Below are 19,899 nucleotides of genomic sequence, written 5' to 3' on the forward strand. Positions count from 1 at the left end.
CACTTTGTTGTTTTTCAAAATGTTTTATGACTTAAAATTAATTACGAAGTGTCTATGCATGATTTTTATGACTTCTATATGCAATTAGTTAGGGGAGTTAATTATTGCATGATTAATCTATTTTGATCAATATTGTCTAGCATAAAATTTTGAATACCTTTAAATATGTTCAATTAAACTTTGTTTGATAAAAATGTTCAATTTTGCATACCTCACAATACTCTATGTTTCATATGCATCATACTCAAATTTGGCATATTCAATCATATGAACTCATTAGAAATTTTTGTTAAGTCATCTTAAATTAGTATAGAACTAGTTAAAACTCAAAATTCATGTTGAGAAAATTTTCTACACATTGAAAACTAGTTTCAGCATTTGGTATCAATAGTGATACAATTTTAGCGATACTTTTAAAAATTATCGATACTTGTTTAAAAAGTATCAGTACTCGTGGGATTTCTAAAACACTTGTAGCATGTTTTTGAATTGATCAGAAAAACCCTAAAGTTTTTTTTTCAAAACCCTCTAAACCCATTCCTTGAAATCTTCAATTTCTTCATATTGTCTTTAAAATCTTGGCCAAATCAACCTAAATCATCATCTTCTACAAGGATTCTTCTAGTTTTCTCTCACTTATCACAATTTCAAAGCAATTTTGTAACAACCTATACCCGGTCATGTTTTCGAGCCTGAATATCAGGATATCACACCATTGTCAAGCATCACACACATTATAAAATGTCACATTAATAGGCAATCGTCCTCTTTATTAGCATTCTTACAAATTTTTAACTCAAGCATATATTAATCACCATTGAAACATGCCAAACATACTTTAAACAAACTTATAATATCAACTAAACATGCATTAGAGCCGCCTAGCAAAATTCCAAACAAGTGATGCAAGTATCAATACTGAAACAAAGGTATCAATATTTCCTTTTTGTTCTTTAAACCTCAATTTCATTGCTTCCTTTCATTCTCATAGCATTAATCTTCATAAATCTTTAAGAAAATATCCTAAAACCTCATTAATTTTATCATATTCTTCAAGAGTGGGTTTTCCCGGATTTGTGTCGAAGTTTGTTTTTCTTCCAACAAGGGTAGCCATTCGTCTTTCTATTAGTTTTAAGTGATATCTAGACTTTTAAATCCAATTTATAGCAATTAAAATGCATGTTTTAAATAAAAGCTGAAAATTGGGTCGTTAATGGTGGATTTCGAGATTGTGGATTAAAATGTGATTTCAAATTGTTTTCAACTTGTTTTAACACGATTAGAAGGTGTCTAAAGTTACTTTGAAGTTTCGTTAAAAATTTTGTACCGCCCCAAAAATACCTTATATATTTATTTTTGTATATTTATGACACAAATATTTGTCTGCTTTAGTAGTTATGTGTTCTTAGAGTGTTTGGGAGGCTTGGGCAAATATTTGTTTTTTAATGAATAAACCCCTATCTCTAATCAGTAGGCATATAAATAAATGTCGGTAAAATATGTCAGAATGGGCCTATTGGTCTAGTGGTTAAGTGGAGTGTAAATATGTTGGAGGTCTTGTGTTTGAATCTCTGCGCGATCAAAGGGATTTATTTTTACTGCTTGTGCCGTGTGGGTGTTGTAGTTTGACCGAAATTCTGAAGAGTTTGAGTGGGGTTTGAATTCGATGGTTGAGACGATTGTGTTGGAGTGATTTGGGGAGAAAAATATGGGTGGAAGAGGTGGGATAGAACCCAAACTGGTAGTGGAAAATTTTGCTACCTTTCATCATTTCCCCAATTTTCTGATAGTTTTCCTTTGCTGCCTTAGGTTTTTTCTCTCTACCCAATTTCTTTTTTTCTTTTTCATTTGCTGCCATGCTGTTCTTCCCAAACCTCCACCTACTGTCGAAATCTTGTGAATTCCATTCTCCTTATTTTTTTCTCCCCAAGCCGAATCATAACTCTTCTTTCCCTCTTCACTTTGCTGCCATTTTTTTCTCAAACCTCTTCTTTTGTAATCGAATTGTCACCTTACTTGCTGCTGTTTTTGTTTCTTCTTCTTTTCCTTGCGACCTGGTGTTGTTTTTCCTATATCAACGACCTTTTTCTTTCGAGTTTTCAGTAAGTTTATGATGTGTTTCGTTATGGCTATCTAACTGATCGGTTACTAAGGTTTCAATTTAGGAGGCAATCAAGTTTTGAGGGCGGCTAGTCAAAACTTTAGCTTTAAGAAATCATCATTTTCCGTTAGTGGTAAGGCTGAAATGACTGAAAGCCGAACGACTTGTTGTATCTTTGTTCAATTTTTGTTAATATCACTGATTCTTTTGTTAACTTTAACTTCATTAGGCCTAGATTTGTGCCTAATTAAAACGTTGATTGGAGGTTACTATTGTCTTGATAGCAAGGTATCGTTTGGAACGAGGTCCTTCTTCTGTGGAATTTTAGGATACTCGTTCAGGGTTTCAAGGTAGGTATCGTGAGATTGAATTGGTAGTATATTCGGCTTTGTGTTGTTGCTAATCATGAGTTGAGATTAACGATACAGTTGAAACGATCAATTTTAGGAACTACTGAGCTCGGAAGTGTTTTGTTGCGAAACCATAACAGGTGTGTAAACACAACACTAAAAATCGGTAATCGGCGAAAAGCTGAAAAGTGGGATTGTCGATGCCACACGGGCGTGTGGTCGCCCATGTGGTAGGCTGTGTGACTGAAATCAGGCGTGTGATCGACGAGGCTGGTCGTGTGTGATACACGAGCCAAACCGAATCGAGCCGTGTGGGCCCATACGGGCGTGTTGGATTATTGGGCCAGGCTGTGTGATTCATACGACCAAGGCCATTTTTGGGCTGTGTGGGCCACACGAGCGTGTAGGCCCATACGGGCCGACAACATGGGCATGTGGGCCTATTTTTCACTATTTTGATGTTAAGGTTGCACGGGTCTCCCAAGACGACTGTGAACCTACTGTAGGGTCGATAAGCTTATGTAAACACATAATTGACTGAATGACTTTTATATCCTTGTACGATATATATTTATGACAGTATATTGAGCATGCTGTTAAAACTATACTGAATGCATGTATGATACCGTGATTTGACATGACATGATTGTATGATGCGTTACATGGGGATGTGTTTATATTGTTCGGAGGAAGCGCACTGAAAGGCCACGAGCCTAATTTACTAGTAGTTCAGTTGCAAAATACTATCTAGTGCCGCATTTGGTACTTTTTGAAGTGTAGGGTTGGGTGGGTTGATTATATCCCCACATGGAGTGTAGGGTTGGATGGAGTTGGAGTGTAGAGGATGGCTGGGTAGGATTTGATATTGCATATCTGTTACTGTATTGAATATGGATACTGTAATGGGCTAAGGCCCAAACGCATGACTGCTTCTGTATTGTAATGGGCTAAGGCCCTAACTGAAACTGAAACTGTTACTAAAATGGGCTTAGGCCTAGACTATGATTGCTTTCTGTCTGCTTGTGTATAGGGGGTTTACACATTGAGTTTTCGTAAACTCACCCTTCTGTTTTATCTGTACAGGAGACCTCTAGACTTAGGCGGATCGGAGTGGCAGAGGACTCTGTGGTGGCCATACGACCCATTTTTACATTGTTTCGTACTTAATTAAGTTTTTAAAGTTTTATTTGGGGTATTTTAATGTAATAAAGGCCTCTATGGATTTTTTCTTAAAATTTGGACTTATATTGTTTTACGTTTTATATCTGCTAAAGGTAGAACAGATACGGTTTTTGAAAGAAATGCATGTGTTATAGCAAAATACCCATAAGGACAAACTGTTTTTAAAAAAAAGCTTCCGCAACGCATAATGTTTTGAAAGCTAACAGCTGAATAAGAATTAAAATTTTAGAATTAATAAAAGATATTGAGGAATTCTAAACGGAAAATTAAGCAAAGCTACGGTTTCCTAACACACTACCATGCGACATCACCAGATTCGGTCATAACGTCCAGGTTGGGTTTGGGGTGTTACAAATTTTTTGAGTTTTAATGAATTTTTTATATAATGGCCAAAACTTGTCGAGAAATGTCGATACCTTGAAACATGTAGTTTTGTGTAGTTTAAGGGTTGGGAATTAGTCGTAGATGAATATTAGATGAATGGAATTTGTTTCATGTGAAAAGATTAAATATAGGTCGAGATATTCGAATTTAAAGTTTCTATGCCGAGGGTTCCGATTAAAAGAGAATGTAGCTTAGGCTATTATTTTTTACTATTTAAGGTGAGTTAATGACTGATTGTTTATTGAGTGTTTGTGTGGTTTTTCTTATTGAGGTGTCAGAGTCAATAGGACCTTCAACAAATAGAGACAAAGGCAAAGAAATACTTGTCTGAGCTTTCGGCTTTTCAGCGAAAACATGATTCTAGTGAGTGTTTTGGAATCGCTGCTCGTAGATGATTCATTGTGTAATTGGGAATTTAGAGGTAGCCTAAACCCTACTCTAAATTCCAAGTGTAAGTGTTCTCACGTCTATGACTAAATGTGTTGTATGTGTGCTTGTGCAATTGTGAAAATATGAACATATATGAGATGCTGTGACATCTGCTATAAGCTTGTGATGACTGTTGTGAAAGAGATTATGTGGGTATGTTATTCATACCATGTGATAGTGATTATAATGTGCTAACGATGTGAATATCAAGTAAAATTCTTCGAATAATCGGTAAGTAAATATGTGGTAATAATGTTGATATTTTGACCTTGTGATTTTATGAGACCGTTGGATATAGCTAGCATGCCATAGGATTGTGAGTTCTCACTTTTGTGATGTGATTTTGGGGTGTTGAGGCTCAAGGATAGTTTTTGGAGAGATAAGGGAATGTGAGCTAAGCTCCGTTCACCAGGATATGTGTGTTTGGTGTGTTGGAGAGTGTTAGCTATATGCTTCACTTATGGGACATGATCGACTCTATTAGTCATTTTGGTCTATTGGAGATCCGTGTATCCAATGTGTGGTGATAAATTCCATATTATGTTTCATAACCTCAAGAGCCAAACTATCATATAATGTGACTGAATGTGATTAAATATGGTTTATATGTGATTAGATATATGCTTAAATAATCATGTGGATAATGTGATAAATGTGTAAAAGTATAAATAGAAGATGATTAAACGTGTGAAATATGATATTAGAGTTAAATATATTATGAATATTTGACTTGTTCGCTTAGTCGATGCATAATGACTTGTTTGCGTAGTGGTTGTTTTGAACATTTACTAAGCTTGTTAAGCTCACCCACTCTTTTTTAACCATTGCAGGTAAGTAGTGCCGGTTTGGTCTCAATGGGTGATCCAAGCCAGAAACTTTAGTTGCTATTAGTAGGTGTTCTTTTATTTATTTATGTTTTGGGAATAAAAGACAATGTGGTAGATGTTTTGTTGGTTTTGCTATGATTTTCTTTAGTTGTTTGCATGCTTATTGTGCTTAGGAACTTTGTAGACTTTAAATATGATGTTTGGGACCGTTATTTGAGACATTTCGGTGTTTATTTTATGAGACAATTGATGCATGATGTTTAGAACATATTTGGGATGATCTATGTGTTGATATATGTTGTGTTTTAAGGACTGGAACAGAGATATCGATATTTAGGTTTTAGAAATGATACCTCTGCAATTTTCAAAGTGCAGGAAGTCGGTTTCGCTAGTTGGTATCAATATTCTTCCACTAGTATTGATACTTAGGGTAAAATTATCGATACTTTTTCAGTGGTACTTATATTTTTTGAAAGTTGGGTTTTTAAGACAAGAAACAATAAGCTAATTTGGTATCGATTTTCCAAGCGGTATCGATACCACTTAAGAGGATTATCGATACGACTCTACCAGTATCAATACCTACTTAATAGTTTTGAGAAATTTTGCTAAATGGTCCTAATGCATGTTTAGTGCTTGTTTTATGATTATTCAATGAATGTTTAGCATGATTCAACTTCCTTAAAGTGTGAATGACCTACGTTTTGTATAAATGCCATAATAATAAAGGAAACAAAATGATGTATGTTTAATAATGTGTCGACTTATGTTGTATGCGATGTGATACGGTGGTGTTGCATCTTGTTTTTGGGCTCAGCAATCGGGCTGGGTATAGGGTGTTACATACATGCTTTAATAACTCACAAGTCTAGCTTATATATTCACATGCATTCACAAGTTAAATGGAAACGACCCAAACTACAATTACATACACAAATTTACTATGAGAACATACTAAAATTTTCATGAAACTTAATCGACTCATTTAGCATATTATTTAGATGTTTAAGCATCCATCTCACATCGTATTATCATAATAAATTAGATCACATTTAAACGATAATTTAGCACTTGAGGCTATGAAACATAAAAGTGGGCTCTATCACCACACATCGGATACACGGATCTGCAACACACCAATTGACTCATAGAGTTGAACATATCCCAAAAAGTGAAGCATAAAGCTAACACTCTCCAACACACCAAATATGTCCCATTGAATGGAGCTTAGCTCACATTCCCTTATCTCTCCAACCTATCCTAGGACCTCAATGCCCAAAAACACAATACATATAGGTGAGTACTCACAATCCTATGGCATGTCAACTATATCCAACAACTTCAAGAGATAATAAGACCAAAATATCCACAATTTTGCATAATGCATGCTTATTGAATTTGCATTTAATTGCACTTTAAGTTCCACAATAATGTTCATTAAACCATCACATATCTGACCACATATGTGTGCATTAAAATCAGTACATCATATATCACATACAAGTATTATCACATATTGCCTGTCATAATAATATCACATTCCACAATTCAACACATATATACTTACCCAAATTCCGCTCGCTTTTGCTACATATTTGCATTATTATCATATCATTATCACTGTCATTTGGCATGTATATCATGCCCACAACACAACACAATTCACAATAGTCACACACATGTCTCATATCACAATATCATATCATAATAATCAATCCACAATTATTCACATAATCACATAATTTAACAAAATAGGGTAAGGGAAATAGAAAGCTTACACTTGAAACTTAGGATAGGGTTTTAGGCTATTCGTAAGCTCTCAAGTAACACTATGAATCGTGTCTACAAGTAGCAATTCCAAACACTCACCGATCACGCTTTTGCTTAATTGTCAAAAGCTTAAACTAGCTTTTCCTTGCATTTATCTTTACTCGTTAAAAGTCCTAACCATTTCGAAGCATCAACAAGGTAAATCACACAACAAATCAATAAAAAATAAGCTAAATATTCACTTCAAACAATCAAAAAACAAGATTAAGCTAAATTCTCATGTAATAAAAACCTTCGACATAGCAAACTTGAATTTTAATTATCTCGGTTGATACTTAATATTTTTGCCTAAAACTGATTCTGTTCATCTAATTATTCATCTACGACTGATTCTCAACCTTTAAACTACTCAAAACTACCTAATTCATGGTATCAAAATTTTCGACATGTTTATGGTAATTTTCACGAAAATCCATTAAAACATTGGAAATCTTCAATGAAACTTTAAAGTAAGTTTAGAAACCTTCTAATCATGTCAAAACTAATTGAAAAACACTTTGAAACCACATTTTTATCCAAAATCTTGAAATCCACCATTAATAACCCAATTTTTGATTTTTACTTAAAACATGCAATTTAATGGCTAAAAACTCAATTTAAAGGATAAAGTAACATAAAAAATTAATAAGGATTTCATTTGTTACCTTAGTTGATGAAAAACTAAATTTTTGATCGAAAACTCGAAAAACCCAAAAATTCAATAATGGAGAAATCTATGGTGTTCTTGGATTTTTTCTTGAAATACTATGGAGATTTATGGCTTGGGGAATGATAGAAATCTAAGGAATTAAGTTTGGGAATCAAGATTGAATGAGAGGGGTTTTGGAATGCATTGGACAACAAAGCAAGAATATGGAGAAGAAACTAACTTGGGTTTTATAAAGATGAAGGGTGAAAAAGGGTGAAAATTAAATTTTGGTTTAATTGCCTTTTAAAAACTTATAATTTAGACCCGTTAACAAATTAGTCCTTATTTAAAAATTAAAAGTCTTTTGAACATTATTTTCAAAATTGTTTTAATTTCCAAAATGCCATAGAAAAAAACATTTCCGAATACCATGCTAACGAAATTTCCGAGTTCACTAGAGCAAAAATCCCTATTTGAATCTTGAAACTTTTAGGCTTAATTTTTGGGTGTGACAAATTTCAAGGTAAAACTCTTATTTTTCTACTACGAAACTTGTAGAATTCTTTTTAAATTGTTGATTAGAAATTGTATTTTTCGGTTGATTTGGAACATATATATGTGTTTTCATGCAGATGGTTGCCTATTTTTAAACAATCTCTTAAAATTTTTCTTCAAACCTATTTCCCATAAAGTGTTTGATAAAATTCCCCAAGCAGATTTTAAGTGCTACTAGGGTCACTCTTGTCTAGTTAGTTAGAATGTCGGTCAGGAAATGCCCTTGTTTAGAATGTCGATCGGGAAACGCCCTCGTTCTGGGCCTTCATCTTCTTCTAGTGGAAAACCCAATTCTTCTGATGATTGTTTTAGAGATAACCATGACTCTTATTTTTTTAATCAATATTTTCTAAAATGAAAAGTTAATGTTTCTCGCACCCTTGATATCAATTTTTGGCCAAAATCAATTTTCTATTTCTTCAGACATTAACTAAATGACAATGGATCGATTTTTTCAAAATTCGTTCAACGACTCATGTTAATCTTGTTCGAGCATTTTATTCAAATGCTAGACTCGAACATGATGAGTCTGGTGAGATGTTTGTTGCTATAATTCTTTCTTATGAATACTCCTATTCTTATCACTTTAGAAAATTTCATTAAATTTTTGAAACTTCCTCTCGGGGGTGAGTTGAATGAGAAAGGCCCTTATAATTTGGCCTTGAATGTTTGACGCTTATTTGCCTCCGAGCTAGTTGTCCATGATCACATTTTGCATTTTATAATTACATGGATATTACATCCTATTTAAAAACATGCCATTATTCGATCTACTAACTATTGGTGGATTGATTCTTTTCATAGCAATAAGCGTCCATATTTGGCTTTAATCTTATTCAATGACATTACCAAATGTAATGGTCAAAACCTCGAGAGTAAGCTCTTTCTGCCCTTTGGTACATTATTGTCATACATTTTCAAATGTCTTAACATCCCCACAAATGTCTCATCCTTTGGTCATTAAACACAAACCTATTAGTTTTTCTACCCTTCATTGAGCTGGTTTTAAATTGGATCCTGCTACCAACTTGGACACCTTATACCTAGTCCGGTCACCGACCCAAGCTATAAGGTACTACAGTTATAAAACTTTAACATTTTTTATAATTTAAACAAACATAACCAAAATAACTCATATGCAAACATTTCTATGCTATTCAATCATTTTAAGACCTAAACCGAGCTTACAGAACATTTAAAACAAACCAAGATCAAATTTGGGTTAAATTGAAACTTTTACAAAAATTTAAGTAAAATGTGCACACATGGGTCACACGGCTGTGTGGCTAGGTTATGTGAAAGAGGTCAGCCCGTGTGGTCCCAAGCTTGGTCGTGTGGCTACTCCACATGCTCGTGCTCTCAGGCCGTGTACAATTCGAGTATAGGGTCACAAGGTCGTGTCACCAAGCCATGTAACTCTTTGAGACCGTGTGGACAATCTTGTACCAAAAATTAAAGAACTGCATGGTCGTGTCATATGACGGTGTGGGGAACACGGCCATGTGATTGACCGTGTATACCCAAAACTACCTTAAAAAACAAGCCATTTCACATTCAAATGCTTGGGCTCCAAGCTATGCAACAACCAACAATCAAACCTATTCAAAGTGTGCCTAAACATGCTAAAATATACCGATTTACAATTAACCTATATGCCTAACTAATATGCCCTCATTGGCACCACAATTCAAACATTAAAACATAATCCATTCAAATACTACTACTTAACATTTCATACATATTCAACTATCAAATATACCTCATTTATCATGACCAAAATCATCAACCAGGGTTTACCGAGATTTCTAAGCATTTGTACCAAATCAACCATTCAAAATGCATTTAAAACCAAAAACATACCATTTCCATCACACACCACAATCAACCCAAAATACTAATTGAGATTCACATCAATATACACATCTCATACTTCAATTGACGCAAAATATAACCATAGTGCTTAAAACATACATATATATCAAAACCCTATTTATATGGCCTTTATAACTGACCAAAATAAACAAATAGCTAACGAATGAGTTGTCGAATAGTGTGATCTCCAATGACGTTCCAATCGACAACAAAAGTCTAATAATCTACAAAGAAGAAACAACCAATAGAATAAACTTACATAAAGCGTAGTAAGTTCAAATTAAACTTTAACTTTAACTTACCGTAATTGTTGTAACTAAAACATTTCACAATTAATTTCATAAATAAGGTCATGAGTTCATTTACTTCCTATACACAATAAATCTCACAATGTTAGTGAGTTCACATATATGAAACATATAACTTTATCATGTCATAAACATTACAAGTAAACACATTTAAGACTCACATTTCATTTCAAATGTTTATATCCAATGCTCCATTTCATATATTTATTTTCATATAACCAAACATAACATGTCAATAATCATATATCAAGATATAAATCATCATATCTTTCTATTCCATTTCCATATCGATAATTAACTATTTTGCCCACAAAACAATAGTAAATTGACTACGGATACACGGGAGGGTAATGCTCGCATTAGCTAAGATAAGGACATTAACTGATACACGATGCTGCTTACACAAGCTTCAGAAAATCTGCAACACATGCAGGACCTCAAGCCATTGGTACAGTATTCATCAGCGGTACATAGTACCTACTAAATAAAACACTGGCACGAAGCTTGCTAAATATACACTGACACGAAGCCTACTATGCCCTAATGACATGTCATTTGTATCCTATCTATTCACTAGGTTCACACGAGCTTATCTTGTATACCATGACCTATACATGCTTACAACTTTTTCCTTGATCACATACATACCATAATCTTCCATTTTTATAGCATAATACCATATTTCAAAAGATCAACACATACCATGTCATAATATAATTCATTTTCGACTTGGAACATTTCTATACTTTACATTTCGAACCAATACTATTTCATTTCATAACTATTCAATAGATCACATAATCCTTTACATTTTAATATTATCATACAATTCAATTCATACATATAACTTTGTCATATTTTACAAGTTGGTTCTTTGTTTCCATTTTCAAAACTTACCTTAGTTAAGTATGTAAATAATAAGTACACACATATACATATTTATATACCTATTCACATATATCCCAAATTTTAGTTCAAAACATCAATAGACATAACCAAAATTTAACACGAACTTACCTAAACTGATTCTGCAGCAAAAACGACTCCAAAGTCTATTCAGTAATTTTTCCTTTTCTTCGTTTGTCTATTGATTGATCCGTTTCTTAATCTATATAATAATTTAATTCAATTATCCAATTCAATTACTTTTAAATACTAAAATTCAATATTTGACCTTTTATTGACATTTTACACTTTTACCCTAAACCCAAAACTTTCAGATCTATCACAATTAAACCAACTTTATGCTAGCCGAATTTTCCCTATGCAATTACAACCCATATTTATGAAAATATCACAAGAATTTCATGCCAATTTAATTATTTTATCAATTTAGTTTTAAACTTAAATCTAACCAAAATCACTCAACAAAATAGTTCTAAAACATCTCCAAGCTTCAAAATCTTCCATTTAATATCAAGAACATCCAAAAATCATCAATGATAATTTTAACAAACTTTAATAGTTTTGAAAACGAAGATACGAGTTAGCTGAACCTAGTTTCAACGATCTTAAAAAAATAAAAATTACGAGAAACGAGTGAAAATGGCTTACCATGCAAGGGAATATCAATGGTTAAACCTTCAAACTTATTTATCCATGGTGTTTTGATTGGGAGAATAAAAGTGAATAAGATGATATTGATTAATTTTTTTTTTAAGTTTTATTTACTTTACTATTGACTTTAATTTTAATCAAAATTCATTATAAAATTAACCACAAGCCGTCGATCATCAAATACATGGTCTAATTACAACATAAGTCCTCACACATCTACTAATTAAACCATTTAATTAATAAAATTCAATTATGCTTAACTTTTACGACTTGTACAATTTAATCTTTTTTCCTTAATTAATTAACGAAACATTAAAATTGCCAAACCGAACCTTCACAAACCAATATAATAATCCCGTAAATATTTATGGACTTGATTTACAAAAACGATGTCCCAATACCTCATTTTCCGAAATCACTTGACTTACAGGACAATCAACTTATACTATTCATTCAAATAATAAAAATTATCAAATTAAAATTTAATATAATACTATATTTGAGTCGTAAATATTAAATAATAATATTTACGAACTCACTTTTCAGATTTGTGGCCCTGAAATCACTGTTTCTGACACCAATGAAAAATAGGTTGTTACACCAACACTTGGGTTAAAGATGTTCACAATGTTCTTCAAGACGATCATAATGAAGAACTTGAAGAAGACCAAGACCCTCCACCGGCTTCTTCTTCTGCTCAACCGTCTACTCAGCCTCTCTCCGACGAAATGTTTGTCGTCATCCTTGGCACAATTACCTCTTTAACTGATGAGTTTAAAGGTTTCAGCACTCAGGTAGATGATGCCTTTGAACATGTTAATGATAATTTTCAAGGTTTAGACTCTAGGATGTCTAGGATAGAGGAAAATATTGCATTTCTAATGTCTCAATTCCTTCCTCCTCCTCCTTCACCTCAAGGAGACTAGGATGCATATATTTCATTTTCTCATGCATCTCACTCATGTTCATTGCACATTTTCTTATCTCTATGGTGGAACTTAATGTTTATTTTGGCATCTTATTTATAGATACTTGTTGGTTTATTTTGATACATCTATGTTAGTTCTTTGATTTTTCCAATTATTTACTATTTTATTGGACTAACAAAGTCTCTCTCTTAAGCTTTATTTGTTAATTTTGATATAGCAAAAATGGGGAAAAGATAAGAGAAATGTAAATTATTGGTATTTGGTTGATTTTATGACTAATCTTTTAATGCCAACATTAAGTGACTATTTTTTGTGTTAAATCCTTGTTTCCAAAATTTCATAAAAATCAAGTCATTTATTCAAATTGAACTTTAAAAAGGAGTAACAAATTCAAAAACAAATTTACCAAAATATTTTGTTATATAAAAAGGGAAGATTGTTGAACTAGCTTTATTTGTTAAATTATTTTGATATAACAAATATTTCCTTAAAATATAAATTTATTTTTGAACAAAGAATTCTAAGCATGAATAATATTTCAAAACTTTTAAACATCTTAGAAAATGCTTTAAACACTTAGAATATTTTTGACAAATCTGAAAATAAATTTAAACTCTTGAACTTAATCAAAACCATTTCAAATTAATTGAAAAAGCGCTCCCTACAAGAAGTATCGATGTTTTCCAAAGTGTATCAATACTTGTAAAATTTTATGATACTTCATAATTTTATTGATACCAAATCGCTTTTGTTTTGAATAAAAATTGAACACAAACAATAAATATCGATATCTTGAAAATTATATCGATACTTATTAACATTTAACAATACCAAAATTTATATCAATACCAATTTTGCATTTTGTTTTCATAATCTATTAAAAATGTCAAAAAGTATCAATACCCATAAAATTATATCGATACCTTTTACCAAGTATCAATAAATCATCTTTGGTATCGTTGGAAACTAATTTTAACGGTCACTGAATCAAATATTAAATATCTCTAGTAACGATACTTGGACAAAAAATATCGATACATTTTTTTGTAGGTGAATTTAATGGTCTGGTATTTCCATCCCAATGACTTTATTTATTCTCCCAACAACCACAACGGTTGGAAATGAAGTAGAAGGTATAAATACCAGCTTCTGATGGTCCTACAACAACTAGAGATATAATTAAGCTTAAAGATCAATCAATTCAACCTTAGTGCTCAATTCTTTCATATTTTTCTTATACACACTTACAAGCTTCTATTGTTATTCTTTAGTTCAAGTGTATTCTTGTTTATTTGTGCTTTATTGGCAAACATTCTGATCTTGTGAGGATTATTTCTTAGTTTGCTCCTTTGTAATTCTTTGAGAGGGTTTGTCCTAAGATTTGGGTAGAAATCTTTAGAGAGTTGTAAGGTTAAACATTGTCCTTAAATGCTGAACAAATTAGTGAATTTCAAAAAATCCTTAGTTATAGAAAGATAAGGTCGTGGAGTAGGCAATTGGGGCCAAACCACTCTAAATCTTTGCATTCATTGTTTCATACTCCTTTGCTTTCATCAAATCTTTTAAAGGTTAATTTACCCCCCTCTTGACAATTTTGGTTTGATCAATCAAGCTAACAACCACCGTGACCCCTTGAGACCATGTGAACTAGGACTTCTTCTTAAATGAGTTCGGAAAGAAATATGTGAGCTGATTTTACCTTTATAAGAAAAAGAGAGTTTATCCAACTTAAACAAAGCAATATGTCTGTAGTGGAAATGAAAGAAAAATTGTATGGTTGAGCAAGCATGCTTGGGAATTTGTGGCCACCGAAGAAGACCTCTGTTTGCTTGTTGGGGCTCTAGAGTTGAGAGAATTTACTGCTTTGACTAAGAGGGCTCAAAATATGGAAGATATAAAGGTTGATAAGCAAAACGCCAATTTAAAAAAGTAGAGACGGAGGCAAGAGAAGTTCTACTAGCTCTATGAAACCACTGTCAGCTAAAAGGGCCAAAGGTTTGAAAGGCCACTCCTCCGTCCCTTCATGACTCCAGAGGAGAGGATAAAAAGTAACACATTAAACATTTTATAAAAATACGTACCATAATAAAATAAATATTGATAATTTAAGTATCACATTAGACATTTTTAATATACAAGTATCACATGAAATATTTTATTAAAATACAAGTACCAAATGTGACATAGAATTTCAACATTCCAATTGGAAAATCAAACTTTATGCTAAATATATATATATATTAAATATCCTAATTGATCTTCCATATGAATACTTAAATTTTGAAACATATCCTTGAGACATAATAGTTGGTTCTGGAAACAAAACTCAGCAATATTTCTTCTTCAAAGACAAGTAAAAACTATAATAAACGAAATCAATTATTTCATTAAAATCAAAGAACAGGAAAAGGTGATGGCAATGCAAAACAAATGCCTTCCTCCCTCCACATTACATCATCCCATAAATTGCTTGGCACAAAACCACAATTTCAATTTCCATTATACATTAATCTCAGCATGTTTGCTAACAACCACAAGGACAGCCACAAATTGCTCTTTAGGCCCCCACCCATACAAAAAATAAGAACGTTACAGAGCCACAAACTTGAACCAACGTCTCAAGATCCTCTGCCGCCCCGTTGCCTTTTTTCTTCTAGTGCCGCAGCTTCATTCAACATGTCAGCAGCATCCTTCTGCATGTCTAGCTTGGCCAAGGCTACAGCCTGCATGTAAAATGCTGTTGACCAGTCGGGGTACACACATTGTGCTTGCATTGCATCTCGGAGGGCAGCATCTGGTTGATCGCACAGAAGATAACAAAGACTTCTTCGTGCATAAACAGTTGGAGAAACCATGGTTCCAACGTCTATGAACTGAAAAGAAAATGGGATCAAATTAACCATTAATGCAGAAAAATGCTATCTATTTTCCTTTTTCCAATTATCTATGGAGCTTCCAAATTGTGCTCCAATGCATAAACCATAACCAATAAGAATCTCAAATTTCCCCCACTCTCATTTTTCTATAGAGCCAAAAGCCCACAGATTCCAACTGATACATTACAAGCACAATGAAGTAAAGTAATTCGGGCAACAGGCTCTGCGCCTTTTCAGACCACACAAATTCTGTGAATGAATGTAATCTGTTCATCCCAGAAAGAAATGGAATGTATACCTGAGAATAACAATCTACAGCAGTTTTAAACTCTTTGTCACGAAATGCTACATCTCCCCGCTTTCTTGCCTCCAACATATCTCTCATTTGTTGAGTCCACTCTTGAAAGGAGAGCTGAACCAGTCCATATCCAAACGAATTTAACACCACATAATAGGTAGGCATCCACAAATCTACAGTTCTATGATATTACTTACCTCATTTGTTCCTTCATCATCTTTGTAATGTGTCATTACCAAAATTTGATGGATAGCTGTGAGATCCATCCGTGAACAGGCATCACCCATTGGAGACAACGGCTGCTGCGGAGTAGGAGGCCCCTCCTCATGCTTGGGAATTCCCAACATCACATAAGATGGAACCTGCAAATGAATACCAAGTCCTCACCTCAGAGTCTGATAAAATACAAATTCTAATATTTCATAAGAACAAAACTGCAAAAGCAAACAATATTTCCATGAAAGCACATCCAAAAAGTAAACTTGAGGAAATTTAGAGGGAGAGCAAAAGTGGAAGAAAGATGGCTCACATCAGGTTTATTTTGCAATGGGGCAAGTGTAGTCACAAGATCTTTGGTATTTGGCCTCTCCCTTGGTTCATATTGCAAACATTGTGAGGCAAGATCAAAGACCACAGTTGCCTCTTCAGATGAAAAGTGTCCCTCTAGATGTGAATCCATTAAGAGAAGAATGTTTTTGCCTCTTATCATATCCAGAGCCTGCATACAAATAAAGAATTTTTATTTTTTGAAAATAATACCCCAAAATTAATAACTTTTGGGAATGCCAACAAGGAGGCAGAATAAAAGACAGGAAAATTCAAGTGGCAACAGAATCATATTTTCATCCCTTATTCTCATTAAGAATCATCAAGTATAAATCAGGTGGAGTCATCATATCCACAAATTGAAAATTATACCAAACATGTATAGTTATAATATCGACGGTCTGTGAGAAATAAAAAAAGTCCTTGGTATCCATACATCCAACACGTTTAAACAAGAAATAGTGCAATCACTTCATTATGAAAATAGATTACAGCTTTCCAAGCAGCAAAAGAGTAGAAAAGGTATATATACTTACATGACTTGGAGGAATGTGTTTTCCACTGAGAAGATCCAAAAGGACAGTTCCAAAGCTGAATATAACACTTTCAGGAGTAACCCTTCCTAGAACACAGATATTAATAAGCTCAATCATTCTAGCTAAGAACAATTCTGAAACAAATAACCGATGGTTAACATCATCAGTCCTAGAAACTTCAAAGCTCTAAATAATCAGTTTTCATGATAGACTTAGTTCACTAGTATATTCTCAAATTACGCAGTTGCACAACACAACTTGGAATTCTTAGAAGCTTAAGGCATTGCGATCATCTATAAATATCAGAAATGGATGAAGCTATCAAACATACTATCAATCCCAAGGAAAAGCTAAAGACTTCAGCAAAAGAAAAAGAAGATTCATTGATGGTCTGAAATATCCAACATTACAACCCGACCCCCCCCCCCAAACCATCCCTTTTGTTTCCCCATATTTGGTAAAAATGAATATATGCCAGTAATTCTCACACAATCTATGAAGAGCAAGTTTAAGAATGTCAAACTCATTTACAAGAGACGCATGATCATAGTTAGTTCGGAAAGGATCACATAGTGGAGGTGTTCGCAAAAAGTCCGTTTTTGTAGATTTGCATAAAATTAAGGCTCCTCCCCTCTAACATAGGAGAAAATATGAATGATAATTCAGATCTAAACATTTGAAAACAATCGACCAAATGAATAAGTTTTGGATTTACACATACACACAATGGAAAGCAAGATTGTCTTCTTTCTCTTAAGTAAGGGAGAAGTTGAATAATAAGAAGAATTAAAAAGCTGTTACCATTTCTTAAATACTCAGGAGGCGTGTATGCAAGATTTGTACTATAACTTTTTCCATCCCTGCTGTTCTTCATCAAACCAAAACATGAAAGTCGAGGGTCGCCATTCTGCAAAAACCATTAAAAAGGTTATTTAATATGCTCGACAAAACAAATACCAAGAGCTAAAAAAAGAGAGTTTTGTTGCAATACCTCATCAAAGAGAACCCTATATGCATTCAAATCATGGTACAATGGACGACCTTCGCTGCTACAATAATCTAATGCTTCAGCTATGTATAAAGCAACTCTCAACCGCATAGCCCACTCAATAGTCTGGTTCTCCCCTGTCAAGCAAATAAAGAACAGAAATTATTTTCAAGCCAAAAGGTGAAACATTAAAAGGAAGACAATATGGCCACACAATATGATTTTACATTTTTACTTATGTTACTTGAAAAGCATGACTTAAGGTGATAACTTAAAGATATTATCATGCAGGATCTAACTAGTTGAGAGACATTAGTTGGAAACAAGAATTTAACAGAAGACATCAATAAACACCCAACAAGTTAGGTCAGAGGAAGTAATAATTGCACTCAAATTTAATTATATTTAGTTTACTTTTGTTCAGAAAAAAAAAAAAGTGATAGTAAAAATTGGAACCATACAGTGAAATAAATGCTTTGCAAGGGTATCATTCGGCATGTATTCAGCAACAAGCAATCTCTCGTCGCCATCGCAGCAATACCCAATCAAATTAGCCACTCTCTTGTGTCTAAGGTTTCCAACACCGCGAGCTTCATCCTTTAATGATAAACGGAAAAAGAGATTAAAAAGAACAAAAGAAAATCAGAAGAAGGGAAACCCTAAAAATGGAAATGATTCAACGAAAAAAGAAAGCATACGGCGAATTGTTTAGGATCGGGCCAGGCTAATCTAGTGAATTTCTTGATGGCGATCCAACGTCGATTATTGTCGTTTTGGAGGCGGCCTTTATAGACCACATTGGGGGCCTTTTCACCGCATTCAGAGACGATGAAATCGGAACTGAAGTTGTTGGTGGCAGCCTTGAGCTCAGCAAGGGAGAACTCGGAGAAATCAGGGAAGCCCGCAGCCCCACCGGCAAGGGAATCTTTTCCAGCAATGGAAGGTGAGGAAGGGCCATTATTGGTCTGAGTGAGACGATTGGTGTTGGTGTTGTTGTTGTAGAGGTGGTGGTGGTGATTGGTTTTGTGCAGTGAATCGGGTCTTCTTAGAAAGGTGGATTCGCAGCAGCCCATAACTCGGGGTGAGTTGACTCAGACGACTAATTTATAAATTATAACCATAGAGATTCCTCTTCCTCTTTGATTTATTTAATCATTTAAAAAAAAAAGTCATATAGTTTGGAGTTTTTTCAATTAATGGAAGAGGGAAGGAATGGAGAAGCTATTTGGGTTTGGGAAGTTTCGAAGGAAGGAAGGAAGGAAGGGTGAGGACGACGTCGTGTAGGCGACTGTGTGTGTGTGTGTGTGTGTGAGAGAGAGAGAGTATACACCATAGGAGTGTGAAAGAAAGAGAGAGAGGTTTCTCTTTCTTTCTTTCGTTGTTTCTCTCTCTCTCTCTCTCTTTTTCCGTTGGCCTCCTTCGGCCCTTTCTGCACTGACAAAACCTTCTGTCCCTTTCTCGACGTTGCTTTCTTTCTTTCTTATATTTTTTGTTCTCGCCTTAATAACAATTGTATGTTACAATAATATACTAATAGTCTATAGCTATTGAATTGTCCTTTTTACGTCCTTGATTTGATTTGATTCAAGGGTCTTTTTGTCTTCTTCTACTTACTAATTAACCTCAACTTCTATTTCTGCGTCACTCTTAACTCCATATTTAATCATATTTATTTTAGATGACTTCTTTAGAATTGCATTTTA

At 33.7% G+C, this 19,899-nt stretch overlaps 1 protein-coding gene across 1 annotated transcript; it reads right to left on the reverse strand.

The window, feature by feature from the left end:
* Window positions 1–15,318: 15,318 nt before the first annotated feature.
* Window positions 15,319–19,665, reverse strand: LOC105793843 (serine/threonine-protein kinase BSK1). The gene is made up of 9 exons (XM_012622703.2): window positions 18,895–19,665; window positions 18,658–18,793; window positions 18,200–18,333; window positions 18,010–18,115; window positions 17,209–17,294; window positions 16,656–16,844; window positions 16,324–16,488; window positions 16,127–16,240; window positions 15,319–15,825 (listed from the first exon to the last, which is right to left on the reverse strand). The coding sequence occupies exons 1-9, from the start codon at window positions 19,267–19,269 to the stop codon at window positions 15,571–15,573; spliced, it is 1,560 nt and encodes a 519-aa protein (XP_012478157.1). The 5' UTR covers window positions 19,270–19,665; the 3' UTR covers window positions 15,319–15,570.
* Between the last annotated feature and the right edge of the window lie 234 nt (window positions 19,666–19,899).

This window comes from Gossypium raimondii, chromosome 3 (genome assembly GCF_025698545.1).
Source record: "Gossypium raimondii isolate GPD5lz chromosome 3, ASM2569854v1, whole genome shotgun sequence".
Lineage (NCBI taxonomy): Eukaryota > Viridiplantae > Streptophyta > Magnoliopsida > Malvales > Malvaceae > Gossypium > Gossypium raimondii.